The 14,519-nt window shown below is 38.8% G+C and overlaps 2 protein-coding genes, 1 long non-coding RNA gene and 1 pseudogene across 5 annotated transcripts in view; 2 read left to right on the top strand and 2 right to left on the bottom strand.

The window, feature by feature from the left end:
* LOC107740519 (zinc finger protein 541-like) overlaps nt 1-3,712 on the bottom strand; it is a 12,148-nt gene extending 8,436 nt beyond the window's left edge. For all 3 annotated transcript variants that reach the window (XM_016552967.1, XM_016552968.1, XM_016552969.1), the window contains exons 1-5: nt 3,069-3,712; nt 2,347-2,464; nt 2,117-2,242; nt 1,677-2,016; nt 1,483-1,528 (exon numbers count right to left, since the gene is read on the bottom strand). In XM_016552967.1, the coding sequence (XP_016408453.1) occupies nt 1,483-1,528; nt 1,677-2,016; nt 2,117-2,242; nt 2,347-2,464; nt 3,069-3,277 (839 nt within the window). In that variant the 5' untranslated portion in view covers nt 3,278-3,712. The remainder of the gene's footprint in view (nt 1-1,482; nt 1,529-1,676; nt 2,017-2,116; nt 2,243-2,346; nt 2,465-3,068) is intronic.
* A 134-nt stretch (nt 3,713-3,846) lies between these two features.
* On the bottom strand, nt 3,847-5,602 carry LOC107740512 (uncharacterized). Its single transcript, XR_001640087.1, has 3 exons — nt 5,545-5,602; nt 4,598-4,838; nt 3,847-4,050 (listed from the first exon to the last, which is right to left on the bottom strand). It is a non-coding gene; the product is annotated as an uncharacterized LOC107740512 (long non-coding RNA).
* A 2,151-nt stretch (nt 5,603-7,753) lies between these two features.
* LOC107740518 (EH domain-containing protein 2-like) lies at nt 7,754-11,599 on the top strand. Its single transcript, XM_016552966.1, has 7 exons — nt 7,754-7,799; nt 8,197-8,463; nt 8,777-8,953; nt 9,196-9,293; nt 9,752-10,164; nt 10,734-10,898; nt 11,030-11,599. Exons 2-7 carry the CDS (start codon nt 8,240-8,242, stop codon nt 11,597-11,599), a joined length of 1,647 nt encoding a protein of 548 aa, XP_016408452.1. The 5' UTR covers nt 7,754-7,799; nt 8,197-8,239.
* A 751-nt stretch (nt 11,600-12,350) lies between these two features.
* LOC107740511 (selenoprotein W-like) lies at nt 12,351-14,403 on the top strand (annotated as a pseudogene).
* The last annotated feature ends 116 nt before the right edge of the window (nt 14,404-14,519 follow it).

Here is a 14,519-nt window from a genome sequence, read left to right as displayed (position 1 = left end):
TTTTTTTTTTTTTTGGTATTATGCAAAATCAGGGAAGAGAAGGCATCAGTGATCCTCATTGCCCTGAACTGGCCGAATCAACCTTGGTTTCCGGACCTCAGGGAGATGCTGGTGGCTCCGCCTTGGCAGATTCCCCTCAGAAAGGACCTACTGTCTCAAGCGGACGGCTCGATATGGCAACTGTGGAGCCTGCACGTGTGGCTACTTCAGGGATCCTAGAGGAGCTAAGCCTCTCCGTGTGATTGACACGATCTCAGAGTATTGTGCACCCTCTACTAGGTGTTTGTATGCACTTAAATGGGGAGTGTTTATTAAATGGTGCTGTGATGAAGATATCGACCCGCCGAGCTGCCCCGTGTCAGATGTTCTACATTTTCTGCAGCACAAGCTCGATAACGTGAGCCTGCCATCAACGCTAAAGGTTTATGTGGCCGCTATTGCTTCGTTTCGTTTCCCAATTGATGGGCAAACGATTGGGAAGCACGTGCTGGTGGTCAGATTTCTCAGGGGAGCAAGGAGATAACATCCCCTATGCCCGCCTTCAGTGCCGCCGTGGGACCAAGCACTGGTATTGAAAGCTCTTTCTCTACCCCCGTTTGAGCCCCTGGATTCTGTTGCTATGAGGGACCTTTCCCTCAAAACTGCTCTGCTTCTTGCCCTTGCTTCGGCTAAGCGCATAGGAGATTTGCGCATGCTCTCAGTGGATGAGAATTGCAATCGTTTTGGACCTGGTCACTGCAGTGTTACTCTCCGGCCCAAACCGCAGGTCAATTCTTTGCCCGCTTGTCTGCTAACCCGTCGACCTCTCATGATGCTCTCATAAATACTTTATCTAGATCAGATCTCAGTTTTGTTCTAAGTTCACTTTCTTCACCAGTACAATAATTTCACTTTTTAACATTCTGCTTCTACGTCTTCAAAAACTTTGCGGCTGAAGGACATGTCGGATTGCCATCACGATCTAGATCAGATCGCAATTTTTCAAAGATCGGTCTAACAACACTGTTCTGTGTTCTCGTTTTTAACCTAATTCACTGTTTACTAATGGTCTTGTATAATTATTAATTGCGTTCTGTTATGGTCATATTTCAATTTCAATTTTGCTGAGCACACCCCAAACATAGTCAAATCTCATGAAGAGATTGACTACGTTGGAAGTAGTCTGAAGGGGAGTTGACTGGGCAGGTGAGAGCAGGAGATTTCAAAAGTCCAAAAATAAGGGCCACCCTAATATATATATATATATATATATATATAAGGTGAATTTAAATACAACTCTTTAGATCAAAATATTTTAGATCATTCAGTCAAGTGTAATCAAACTGTTTCCTGGTATTATAAAAAGTAGTATTTTGCTATAATAAAAAGATATTATAGAGACCTAAGATGCACAATAGATAGATCATAACTGCAATAATGTCTAACTTGGTGGACTAATTAAAAACTTAAAACTTAATACAAATGAATTTATTACAGACTCACGGCTGTATGTTGGTGACTGTGTTGTCAATTGGGAAGGAGACACCATCTGTGGGGTTCAAAGTTAAAATGATCTGGCAAGAAGTTGGAGCTACAATGAAAAGGCATTTACATTATTTTTCTCTATGCTGTACAAAAGTTAACTGTGCATCAATCAGGAATCCAGTCAAAGCTGAAATCATGGGTTTAGTACTCACCAAGGGTGCTGGGAAGAGATGGGCATTGCTGATGCTGCGGTAGGTTTTTAGAGTAAAGGCCTGTCCCAGGACGGAGAGGGCTCAGCATTGGCTGAGGGGTGTAGGGTGGGGGATGAAAACTAGGGCTCAGTGGGTGGTCTGTCAGATAGTTTGGCGAGCGCAGCTGGCTGGGGTAACCGCCCGTGCCACAGCTTCTCTGCAAACCCTGGGTATCCTTATTATCGGTGCATTGTGGAGAAGATAGTCGAGGCAGAGTTGGACTTGGGATGATGAGGCAGTTTAAAGGGTCAAGATGACAAGACCTCTTAGCTGCACCTTTACGAGTCTGTGACCTCTCGGCCTAGGAAAGACAGAAACACTGAACTTTGAACAATGATGATAAGTCATCTTGGCATATCCACTGTATATTGGTATTATATTGTTATCTACTACAACATTACTTGATGTGTAGAGGCTTGGGGGCCTAAAACATTTGTTACAGCGACTGGGACAGACACAGGCATGATCAGTGGGGACAGGTTTGCTCCTTTGGACTTTTGTCCTGATGCCCCCTTCTGTCCTTCATTCTGTGACAAAAAAAAATAGATAAGATAAAGTGTCAGTGCAAGTATTATGCTTATTTTCATATTTTTTGATTATGTCACAATAATACTTAAGACAATGTCAGCACCAGTGTTGAGTTGGATGGTTGTGAATTATGCTCCTCCTCTGTTCCACCAGAGACGCTCTCTTGAGAACATGAGGGCTGCGATTGAGCTCTACGTATAGATGAAGTTCTTTTATATGTTCTACAGGGAAACAAACCAGATTAAATTCAACTTTGATTTTATCATAGACCTGATGATTTAGAATATCTATATATTCAGAAGATCTTATGTTAGGTCTGCTAGCAAACATACAATACCATAGTGGAGGCAGCTCTATAAAGGAATAGTTTCCCAAAAATTAACATTTTGTCATGAATTACTTTCATGCTGCTCTTTTCTAGTGACTAGCAGCTGTCAAGCTCCAAAACTGACAAAAAAAGCTCTTTAAAAGTACCATAAAGTGGCTCAAATGACTGAATTTCAATAGTTAGGGTTCCCACAGTTGTGGAAACCACAAAATAACAGCAAATTTGTACAATTGTGATTTCAAGGTTGAAAAAAGTCTTTAAAAACCAAAAATAAAACTTTTGATACATATTTTTCTACTTTTTCAGTTTTCTGAAATATTACATATTACTATTACATAGATAAAAAATTGCCCTCAAGTCAGCGTGATAACTTTCTAACCTGCAACCAGAGTTTGGTTCCTCTCCTGTTGATTTCATAATTGGCTCCTGAGTAAAGAAATGCAAAATTGATTATCTCTTCAAAAAATGGTGACATGAAAACGTGCAATGTTGTGTACCTTTTGTAAAAACTGGTTGCCGAGGTAAGTGCTGAAAGATGCAAGTGCCACCTGACTAGGTGAGACGAGGGAGGAAGAGCGTGATCGTGAACGTTTATGACAAGTGGGCTGAGGAACAGGCAGAGGAGGAGTTGGAACATTAGACAGGACGTCCTTAGAGCAAAACTTCCTCTTCCTACTGTTGGGCAATGTTGCAGGAGGAGAAGCATGTACAGGATTGGCAAGGTTACAGTCTAAATCACTCTTTGGTTTAGGGTATAATTCAGTGGAATGATTAAAACTGGAAAAGGTATGCCGTCGCTTTAACTTGTTGGTAGGTCTGGGCTCCTTTAGACTGTGTTTCAGCAGTATGGGACGATGCTGCTTGGGGCAAACTGAAGCTCGTGGCCTCATGGGACAACCCACGCTAGTGATAGGTGCCTCTCTGTTAGGCTGAAATGACAGCATCTCTTTCCATTCTTCAGGGTAAGATTCATGAAAATCAAGACCATGGACATCAAATGGGTTCTGTGAAACCACTGGATTTTCTTCAACAGCGTCAATACCCAGGGTCCACTGGGTGGAGTTTAGCATCTTATTGCTTTCTTTCACCTTATAAGATTCACTGGCAGATGCTAAAGTCCAGCTTTCTTGACATGTTGAATGTTTCACCTGAGAGGGATGGGCATCTTCTGCACAGCGCCTCATCCCAAGCTCTCCCCTGCCATAAGAACTGAAGAGTTTTCCAGAGTAACTGGGATCCTTTAGCACAGGAGCTGCAACTGGCTTTGGCTGAGAGGTAAAGAGATAGTCGGACACAGCCGTTGGCTCCCACACTGAGGCCGGCAGGTCATAGCTGGAGGAGGAAGGAGACGTACGGTAGACTCCGTGTCGAGAGGCACAGTGATGTTTTAAGGAGTTTTTGTCATTGTAGATTTTGTGGCAGCCAGACTGAGTACAGTAATAGGTCTTCCTCTTGTAGTGGGTCATCATGTGGGAAGTGCTACGGAGAAAAAAGGAAACACTGACACTGTGATACGATCTTAGTAAAAAACAGGATTTATCCATGCTGCAATTCCAAGTTGTTAATCTAAATCTACATTTTTTGACTGACCTCCCACACTCTCAGTTTTGTAAGTGATGACATTTTTTTCAGTTTTTTTTTAAGACATTTAGACCATTTACATAGTAAGCAGGGCTTGAAAATAAGGATGGCGAGAGAGCACTTTGGGTCAGTGTTGTGTGCTCCACTGAAAATCGAACATCTTTTCAAAATTGTTTTTTGTGATGTATTGTACATTGTTTTTGTACATTCTAATGATTTGTTGCCAAGATAATGTTATTTGACTAACACAAACAGTTTAGTTGAAAACATTTTGTAGTAGTTGAAAACTACAAACGAGTCAATAATGTTTTGCATACCATCATTTTCTAGTAATTATGATTTATATATTATATATGTATAACTTACAGCTTGTTGCAAACTTTGTGAAATATAAAAATACATTATTAAATTTAAAAACTCAGATGCCAGCATGTGTGATACTTACAGCTGATGATGGTGTTTAAATGCTTTCTGACAGACACCACAGATTTGAGGCCCGTCCTGTCTGTGGATCAAGAAGTGTGTTTTAAGTGCACTGGTGGTTTTAAACTCTTTCCTACAGACATGGCACTTATTCACCGAGACTCTGGTTCTCTTCCCTGAGCCCACGGGTGTCAGGCGCTCAACATCCTCTGCTTTAAGACAGACAGAGGTTGATGGGCAGGATGTGGAGGTCTTTCTGCTTTCTGTATCAAACGAGAAAGACATAAATTCTGGTTTGGACATTCAGAAGAACACAAAACAGGAAGAGCACAGAGATTGAACTTGATATTTTTCTTACTTGAATCAGACATGGTGTCTGGCTACAGCTCTGATTCTATGCTTGGCACCGGCAGGTCTGATGGTGGTGGTATGGTGTAGGTCGCATCACTGGACACATTGTCGGTCGATGAGAGCAGAGACAGACTCAGATGTGGAGGGTCTTCCATCTCCATTTACAGTTCAGTTGGGTTCCTGTTACTCAGGGGAGAAATGCAATTCAGAAAATTTAATAAATCATACATAAAAAAAGAAATGAAATTCGGTTATTTAGAACCACTGTTTAATAACTATCAATTTCGGTCAAAAACGTAAAAACGTCTCACTAACACAATCTCGCGAGATAACGTTACCTCGAAAGGAACAAGGGAAAGATATTTAAAAGAAAATGTAATAAACCAACGGAAATGGAGGTAAAACGATATCATTTTAACAGGTAACGTAAAAGCATTTTCCCCTGAATATGAACAGCTCATAATTCCTGTGTGGGAAGGGAGTTAGTAGTCTCTCTAAAGTCATTTTAAAAATGCATGCAAACCTAACATCGTAATGTATAACACAAATCGCATAAAGCGTACATGTAAAATGAATAAGACTATTTAATGGTTTAAAAATCAACATATACGTCTTTACCAAGCTAGTTGCGTGTCCCGTCAAAAGTTTGCTAATTACTTAACGTTATTACATGCTAACAGTGCAGAGGCCAGTAGAGCGCGGCGAGCGTTATTGAGCGGGTCTTGAAGCGTCTGTTCGATTCAAGTTGATTCGAGGAATCGATTCATTCAGTTGAGCAAAACGTACAAACAAACTGTTGCAAGAGTGCAGTAATCTTACTTTTTCTTTTTTTTCTTTTTCCTCTTTTTTTTTTTAAATGTCGTTTTGGGCTTGGGCTGATGATTATTTCAGCTGTCAGTTGGGTTGTTTAATTCATAGGTGAATCAAAACACGAAAAACAAGAGGGGAGAAAAATAGAAAAGCCTACAGGTAAAAATGTACACTGATCTAATTACACTGAATAGATTTACTTTAAAAAAAAAAAGGAACACTGTAAAAAAACACTTTTTTGTGTACAAACATATTTAGACTTTTTAGTTTTTGTTTTTAATGTGCTTCTCCTTTTGACAGTCAAATATAAATTATGGATAATTCCTGCTTGATCTTTTGACAAATAAATAAAACATACTACGAACAAACAAACAAATAAGCAAGCAAGCAAGCACAGGTGCCAGGATACAGGGGATAGGTGAAAAAATCAACTAGAAATCATCCTATGCAATGGCATTTGTAATTGAGCCCATTTTATTAACAGTTCTCATATTTATTTGCATGGTACTGGTATACAAAAATGTATAAATAAATTGTATGGTAATGTGGCTGAATATTTAAGATATTTAAGATTTGAATACTTTTTTTTTTTTCACCATTTTCCGCGAAATACCTCAAATGAAATGGGTGGAATTGGCAGAAGGGAATAATTAGGGGTTGGTATAAAATAAATGGGTACTTATAATAATAAGTACTTTTGATTAAAAATAAATGCATGTACAAAATTCTAACTGATTTCCATGTTTTCCATTAATGCAACAAACCATACAGTTACATCTCAATCCTAGAGGAAGTTATAACAAAAGCACTCTTTGTACTTGATATTGATTTATAGTTTAAAGATAACTATAGCTTGAATAATTATATATTTAACCTTAATTTGTAGCAGCTAAATGTGGGGAAATTGTCAAAAGTCTGTTGAACTGTTGTGAGAACAGTTTGATAGTAAAGTATGTGAGAACTGACTGATCTTTTCTCTGACATATTGCCTGCGTGTAATTAGTTGCATTCAGTGATCACTTTCCCAGATAAAAAGGATGATAATAGTTGGTCATCTCAGTATAGGCCTAATGATTTAAAAGGCTTACTCAGACCTCTCCCTTATAATGTCTCAGTAAATTATACACGTAATATAAGAAGACAGAACTAGGGGGACGCACTGTGCTGAACAGGCGTGGAAAATGGTTGATGATGCTGACAGCTTTACAGTTTCTGACTGGGGAGGTGGAGACTTGTCTTTATCCAGCATCGGATCTCTGCACACAATAGACCTCTACACACCACCACCCTCTAAAACCTACAAATACTCAAAACGAATGCCTCAACTTTTAAAAAGTGCAATTTGACCAAGAAGGAAGAAGAGATGTGATAAAGTAAACTACAACTGATGTTGCATCCATGAAGAAAATCCCAACTGGTTCTAAACAGGTAGGAGCTCCAGATGTGACTTGAGCATTCAGTTTAGGATTTGTTTAGGCATTTTTCTACATTTTTTAATATGACTAATTTAAGTGTGTGTGTGTGCGCGCGTGTGATTACCTTTGTTGAGCAGTAACCATTATTGCAAAAATAAATGTACTAATTGTTCTTTTAAACCAATAAATTACATTTGTAATTTAAGATTTAAACAAGATCCGCTTCCGATTATTGTCTAAGCACTGTAATTATTTATATTTATAAAAGCTTACATTACAGTGCTTTTGCAATTATTTGCATTACAAAATCTAACATAAAACAATGCCTCTATTACGAAGTAATATGAAATAATCCCCACAGTCTGGTTTCCACCCTCTGTGGTTTTGTCCTTTAAACATATTCATGGGCTCTGGGTCCACATCCACATCCAGCATGTTTATGAGCTCTGAGGCTGAGCTCCAGACACCAGATGCCATGACACTATCATTCCTGAATGCTTCATATGTCTCACTCCACCCACTTGGACCTCCACTTTCTTCCCATCAGGCAAATCTGAGAGAGTCCCAAGAAAGAGTAGGCTACTCCCCTCTGTTATACAGATGTGTAACCATTAAGAACACATCTGTTAGCTCTACGACACTGTCGAAGTGAGTCCAGCTACATTCTGATTGTTCAGTGTGATCTTTAAAAGTATGCAGTATAATGTTAAATGCCATAGTCAATGAATAGTTAATGGTTAAACAATGTATTGACTGAAATATGCTGAGATAGATTTGGACCAGCAACATGAGTAGTTTTTGAAACCACTATGATACTGCACAGTCATTCTTACACTATTATGTACTTGGACTCCATGACTTTGGCTCATTTAAATCCAGCTGTTCTCTGTGTCTTTTGTTGGTCAACCACAATGTTTATAATCTTGGGGTTTCTTCCTTCTGACATGCCAAGACACCTAAACAAACGAAATGTCAAATGCTACATGTCACAGTAGTGAGATAAACTGGTATATTAAAATATGTATTATTATGCATCTCCACGTAGGAAGGAAAATCTTCTACTGAAACTCTCAGAGCGCAGTAGCCCAATGGCTGGCAAAGAAATGAAGAACAGGGGTGGTAAATGTCTGAAGGAAGTTCATATAGTTTCTGAAGCTCTGAAGACCCTCTACCGGCAAAAACTGCTCCCGCTGGAGAAGTATTATGGGTTCTCTGATTTCCACTCATCAAGCCTTGAAGATGCAGACTTTGACAACAAGCCCATGATACTAGTGGTGGGTCAGTGCTCTACAGGCAAAACTACTTTTATCAGGTGAGTATTGCAATAATTGCATCTAGCTTCTGAAGAATATACACAATAATATGTGCTATACAAATAAATTGACTTTTTAAAATTTGTTACATGTGAATTAATCAAATGGCTATATAAAAATAAAAGCATAATAGCATGATTAAGATTAATTTCACATCTGTATCCAGGTAATCTGATATCTTTTGAAAAAATGTAAGGGTCATCTTTCACCCCCATTTTACAATTTATATTGTATTATATTATAAGTGAATTATGACACCAGAGATTTTCACACATCTTGTACTTCAAGCAATTTGTGTCATATGTGTGGCAGATACCTTCTTGAACAAGAGTATCCAGGAAGCCGAATAGGCCCAGAACCCACAACTGACAGTTTCACTGCTATAATGCATGGAGAGATTGAGGGAATTATTCATGGAAATGCTTTAACTGTAGATCCCAACAAGCCTTTCCGCAAACTCAGCCCGTTTGGAACAACCTTCCTCAATCGGTGAGTGAGACAGAAGCAGTAACGCAATAAGAAGTTAAACTTGGACTGAAAGAGTCAAAATCACTCCACCAGTAGAAATCACTCTTGTGAAAGGGTGGACATAGTCAAGAGAGGAAAACATTAGCTAATGCATCATGATTTGGCTCAGCTGACTGCATCCCTTTAAGGGAGCATCTGTGGATGGGGTTTTTCCCATGTTCTGTCAATTTGAAAGATATTGAATTTGCATGAAACTTTCTCAGATTCCAGTGTGTACATCTACCCAACCGAGTCCTAGAGAGTATCAGCATCATTGACACACCAGGGATCCTGTCTGTGGCCAAACGCAAAATAAGCAGAGGTACGAAGTGTCATAAAGTGTGCCGTAATAGCCTAATTAAGAAATAAAACAACTTGCATGCAAATCATAATAGCTATGCAACCTAGACGATCTTTTATACTTCATATAAGTACACTCAATAAAAGGTCTTTATTGACATCTATGGTTCCATGAAGAACCTTTAACATCCATGGAACCATTCAAAAGGTTCTTTATAGTGAAATTAAAATGTATTAAAAATGTTCTTAACTATTCACTTAAAAGTTATTTTGGGAACCAAAAATAGTTCTTCTGTGGTGTCGCTGCAAAACCTCCTTTGGAACCTTTATTCTTAAGAGTGTACAGAGGTTGAGTTTAATTTCTTCTCACTGATGTCGCCCTTAAAAGATCGCAGTGTGCTTTGGTGCACATTATGGAACACTATAGTGTCTGATGTATCTGATCCAACACCTGTGAATTTCTTCTTATTCTTCTTTCAGGGTATGACTTTCCGGCGGTCATCCGCTGGTTTGCGGAGCACGTTGACCGTATTATCCTCTTGTGTGATGCACACAAACTAGAGATCTCTGATGAGTTTTCACACACTATAATGGCATTGCGAGGCAATGAGGACAAGCTCAGAGTGGTGCTCAACAAGGCCGACATGGTGGACTCCCAGGAGCTGATGCGAGTCTACGGCGCCCTCATGTGGTCACTCGGGAAGGTGTTCTGCACACCAGAGGTTCTGAGGGTCTACATTGGCTCCTTCTGGTCTTCTCCAATGCGTATGACAGACAATCGGAAACTGTTTGAGCAAGAAGAAGAAGACCTTTTTGCAGGCATTCAGAACCTGCCACGAAATTCTGCACTGAGAAAACTCAATGATCTGGTGAAACGAGCACGACTTGTGAGGGTGAGGACCCTTGTGCTTTCCACTCTTCATTTTGTTCCATGAAATCACAATTGGACTTCAGTTACTATTATGTCTATAGCTTTGAGGACATCTATATGCTAGTGTATTCAGAAAAGTTGAAAAATTTGTCATTCTACTGTCTCTCTCTAGAAAAATAATCAAAAATAATTGACACGTCAACATACCACCTACTTTGACTAGTGATATAAAGTAGCAAATCATGATGTGATGTAAACTAACTTTTATTAGCTTTTTTAATTAAAAAATACAATCTCCTTTTTCAATTGGAAATAAAGCAAAACAATGTTGATCAATGTTTATATGTGAAAACACTGTTTTCAGAAAAACTGTTTATCACATGCAGAAAATGTATCTCTTTAAATAACTGTGTGATTAATTTGAAGGTCAGAACATATGAAATGTGTGAAAGGTTTCTTTTTGAGAAAAAAAAAACACACTTTGTGACTAATGTAGTTGCTGTGATTTAAATTGTTCTGCATCTACCTGCTTGTTTTGTTTAGGTCAGTTGATATAGTCCTACTAAAACATTAATCTTTTTTCACCCACAGGCCCATGCTTATATCATTAGCTCTTTAAAAGAAGAAATGCCTTTAGTTTTCTGCAGAGAAAAGAAGAAGAGAGATCTAATCTATGACCTTCCCATCATCTATTCAAGAATCCAGCAGAGATATCAGATTTCACCTGGAGATTTTCCAGATTGCGCCAAGATGCAGGTGTTGAAATACTTTATAATCAAGCATGTCCATTATGAAATGTATTTTCTGCCACTACTATAAGCATACAAGTTAAAATTAAGTTATCGTATATGATATCTGTCTGATAAGCATTCTCACATCACACACAGGAGCAACTCATTAGTCATGACTTCAAGTTTAAAGGCCTCAAGCCTAAACTCTTAGCTGGGTTGGATGAGCTCCTAAACACGGACATAGCCAAGCTGATGCCTCTTCTACGCCAAGAAGAAGATCAAGCTGACAAACTTTTAGTGCAAGGAGGACCTTTTCTAGGGTCACACAGCAGACCTTTTACTGAGGGGAACCCATTTAATCACTATGGGTCCAATGGAGAAAGTGATCATGTCTCAGATGAAGAATGGGTGGTATCAAAAGATAAACCAAAGTATGATGAGATCTTTTACAACCTCTCGCCTCATGAGGGAAAGCTGAGTGGGACTAAAGTGAAGGGCTGGATGATGAGCACTCGTCTGCCCAGCTCGGTTCTGGGAAGAATCTGGAAGCTTGCAGATGTGGACCGCGATGGCATGTTAGATGATGAAGAGTTTGCTTTGGCCGGCCATCTCATTGAGGTAAAGTTGGAGGGCTTCGGGCTCCCTCATGAGCTACCTGCACAACTGGTGCCACCATCCAAAAGACAGCGCAAGAACTCTGGCACAGAGAAGAGAGACAATGATTAGTCTGCATGTCTTAATATTTATGAAGACAGTGTTTGTTCAACATTCAAGTCATGAATAATATTAATAATAATGTATTCAATTGTATAATACTTAAAATCACTAACAGCTTGCAAAGGTTGCATGTATAAATCCTCCATAGACGGAAACAATCTCAAAAGGCAAGTTGTTTTGATGGTTCAGATTGCCCAAGGGTTGAGAAACAGCTTATCCTCTAGTCTAAAACATGCTTGGCTAGTTGCAGAAACGCCCTCGAGACTGTTGCTATGAGGCACACAAATGTCAACACTTAAAAGTGCCTTGTTGCATTTCAAATACTATTTGTCAAGTGAAATTTTGTTTCTTAAAAAAACTGTTGGTCAATAAGTAATTGAACTTGAATGCTAGAGCTCTTTGTGTTCATGAGCTGTAGCAAAACATTTTCTTTATGATTTTGAGCATATATGTGAGATGTTACTTTGTAGAGGCTGTATATAATGGCTGTATATTATTATATATAATAATGACTGACCACTATCACATACAACAGACCTATTCAGGAAACCTATGAACTAGTGCATATCAACATTTCGAGTCAAGTCCATTTCCTGCAGAATAAAATGTCAAGTCCTAAACTGCCTGTTTATTTTGAGAAAATACCCGGCTGACGGCAAATATCATGTGAAGTGACAAAATTGTGTAACTATATTGAAAATTCCCTTGTTTGGTAAACACCCTTAGATAAAGGGTAGTGCACCGGAAGTAGATAAAGTCTCGCGAGGGGTGTGTTTTGGTGGTGCAGAATTCTCCACTTGCTCCGCCTCAGATCTTTCCTAACAATCCAGGAAACATTAAAATATTTACCAGAACCGAAACGTTTCGCTCAGTTCAGCGTCTGCACCACACGCCACAGCACAACCACCGCTTGATCCAGTCAAGACCCGCAGCAGCTGTCAGGATGACCGTCAAAGTTCACATCATTTACTGGTATTACACTGTGTATTTCGCTGCACTGATGAGGCTTAATCCGCCTTTTTATTTTTTTTTAAGGATCCAAACGACTGACTTAAACTACACGCTAAATTCAACTTGTTCGAAAAAACCTGTGGATTTAACCGATTAAAGCATTTAATTTTTTTATGTCAGGAAATAACCACGACAAAACAGGCATCGTTGCAGTTGTTGTTTCGCTCGTAATGTGTTGCTCGCTCAGGAACACCCGTGCGTTTCTATGTTCAGCAGTATCGTCCAGTTGAATGGTCTGAATACCAGCATAGATTAAATAATTTTTCTTTACATGTTCGTGAGCCATGTCTTGTAGCTCACAAGACTGGAATCCGGAAGGTTACTGTAAATAAATGCATTCGCTCATTCACTGGATCTCAGTTTTCAGGAAACCTAGTTAAAAAAAACCTAGTTACCATGCAAATTACTTTTTGACCAATGAGGTGAATGTCATTTAAATGATTGTGTGTGTGTGTGTGTGTGTGTGTGTGTGTGTGTTTGTCATCTCCTAGTGGTGGATGAGGATACAGGCCCAAGGTAAGTTTTATTTACTCACATGATCAATACAATACAATACAACACAATATAAAACTTGTGGGAGAATCTTGTCCTTCTATATGACGTCTGTCTCTTCTGTTTTGCAAACAGTTCACCAAACTCAAGACGTTGCTTGAGGATGAATTCCCAGGCGAACTTGAGATTGTATGTGGTTTATATGATTGTCATTTGTTTATGATGTTGTAATTTTGAAAAGTAAACATGTATTGTTAAATGTGCATGTACAAAAGCTCTACATATTGTTTTCTTATACTTATCTTTCTAATTTTTTTATTATCTCCCATACTCAGACTGGTGAGGGCACACCCTCAACCACAGGCTGGTTTGAGGTGGAGGTAAACAAGAAGTTGGTGCACTCAAAGAAGGTAAAATTGATCTTCTTTTACTTCTTTACTCTCAGAGGTCACAGTTATATATATATATTGCATTTACCATAATGTGACACAGATGCAGCCTTCATACCGTTTCTCACTTAAATTGCACTTCATTGTAGAGTTACATCATGTCTTAACCATTGCACAGTATAGTATTTTTGATTGACTAAAGTCTGCTGCTAAAGTCTAATATGGCAAAGTACATCTATAGTATTTTACATTTGGCCAATATTTTCTTTGACAGAATGGGGATGGGTTTGTTGACTCGGAGTCAAAATTCAAAGCAGTTGTGACTGCCATTGAGCAGGCCATGGGGAAATAAGCATGAATTGATCATAGAGGTGAGAATAATCTGACATAGAGCCTTTTTGTTGTAATACCAGCAAAATACACACATTAAAGGGATAGTTCACCTAAAAATTAAAATTCTGCTGTTATTTACTATCCCTCGTGTCGTTCCAAACTTGTACGAATTTCTGCTGTGGAATGTAAAAGAAGTTATTTTGAAGAATGTACAGTATCTTCAATACCTTCTTTTGTGTTCCGAAGGAGAAAGCAAGTCATACAGGCTTGGAACAAAACAAGGGTGAGTAAATGATGACAGCATTGTCAATTTTGGGTGGACTATCCCTTTAACACCTCCTCTTCTTGTATTTCTGTCTTTCTTCTAATTCTAATTTGTCTTATATTTTCTCAGCAGTTTCTCTTCTCTGTTTGTTGGACTCCTGGGCAGTGCAACAATGATGGTGACGTCCAAAGTGTTTTCAGCACGGATGTTGCTTGATGCTCTCAGCTCTTCCCGGGAGAAGACACTCAGAGCAGGAAACTCCCTATGTATACTGCTTCAGATTAACGCTTTAACGGTTGAAAATAATAAAGGAAAATAAAAAGGGAAATTATAAAATTAGACAGAATTTGAACAGAACATGTCAAGTTGAGGTACTTTTGACTAGGGTTGCAAAAATGTGGAAAATTTCCAGTAAATGTAGGAAATATTCCAGAAATTT

Source organism: Sinocyclocheilus rhinocerous, unplaced genomic scaffold (genome assembly GCF_001515625.1).
Source record: "Sinocyclocheilus rhinocerous isolate Xijiao unplaced genomic scaffold, SAMN03320098_v1.1 scaffold6034, whole genome shotgun sequence".
NCBI classification, from domain to species: Eukaryota; Metazoa; Chordata; class Actinopteri; order Cypriniformes; family Cyprinidae; genus Sinocyclocheilus; species Sinocyclocheilus rhinocerous.
Note: the sequence above shows the minus strand (reverse complement) of the source record. Positions and strands in the feature narration are given on the sequence as shown.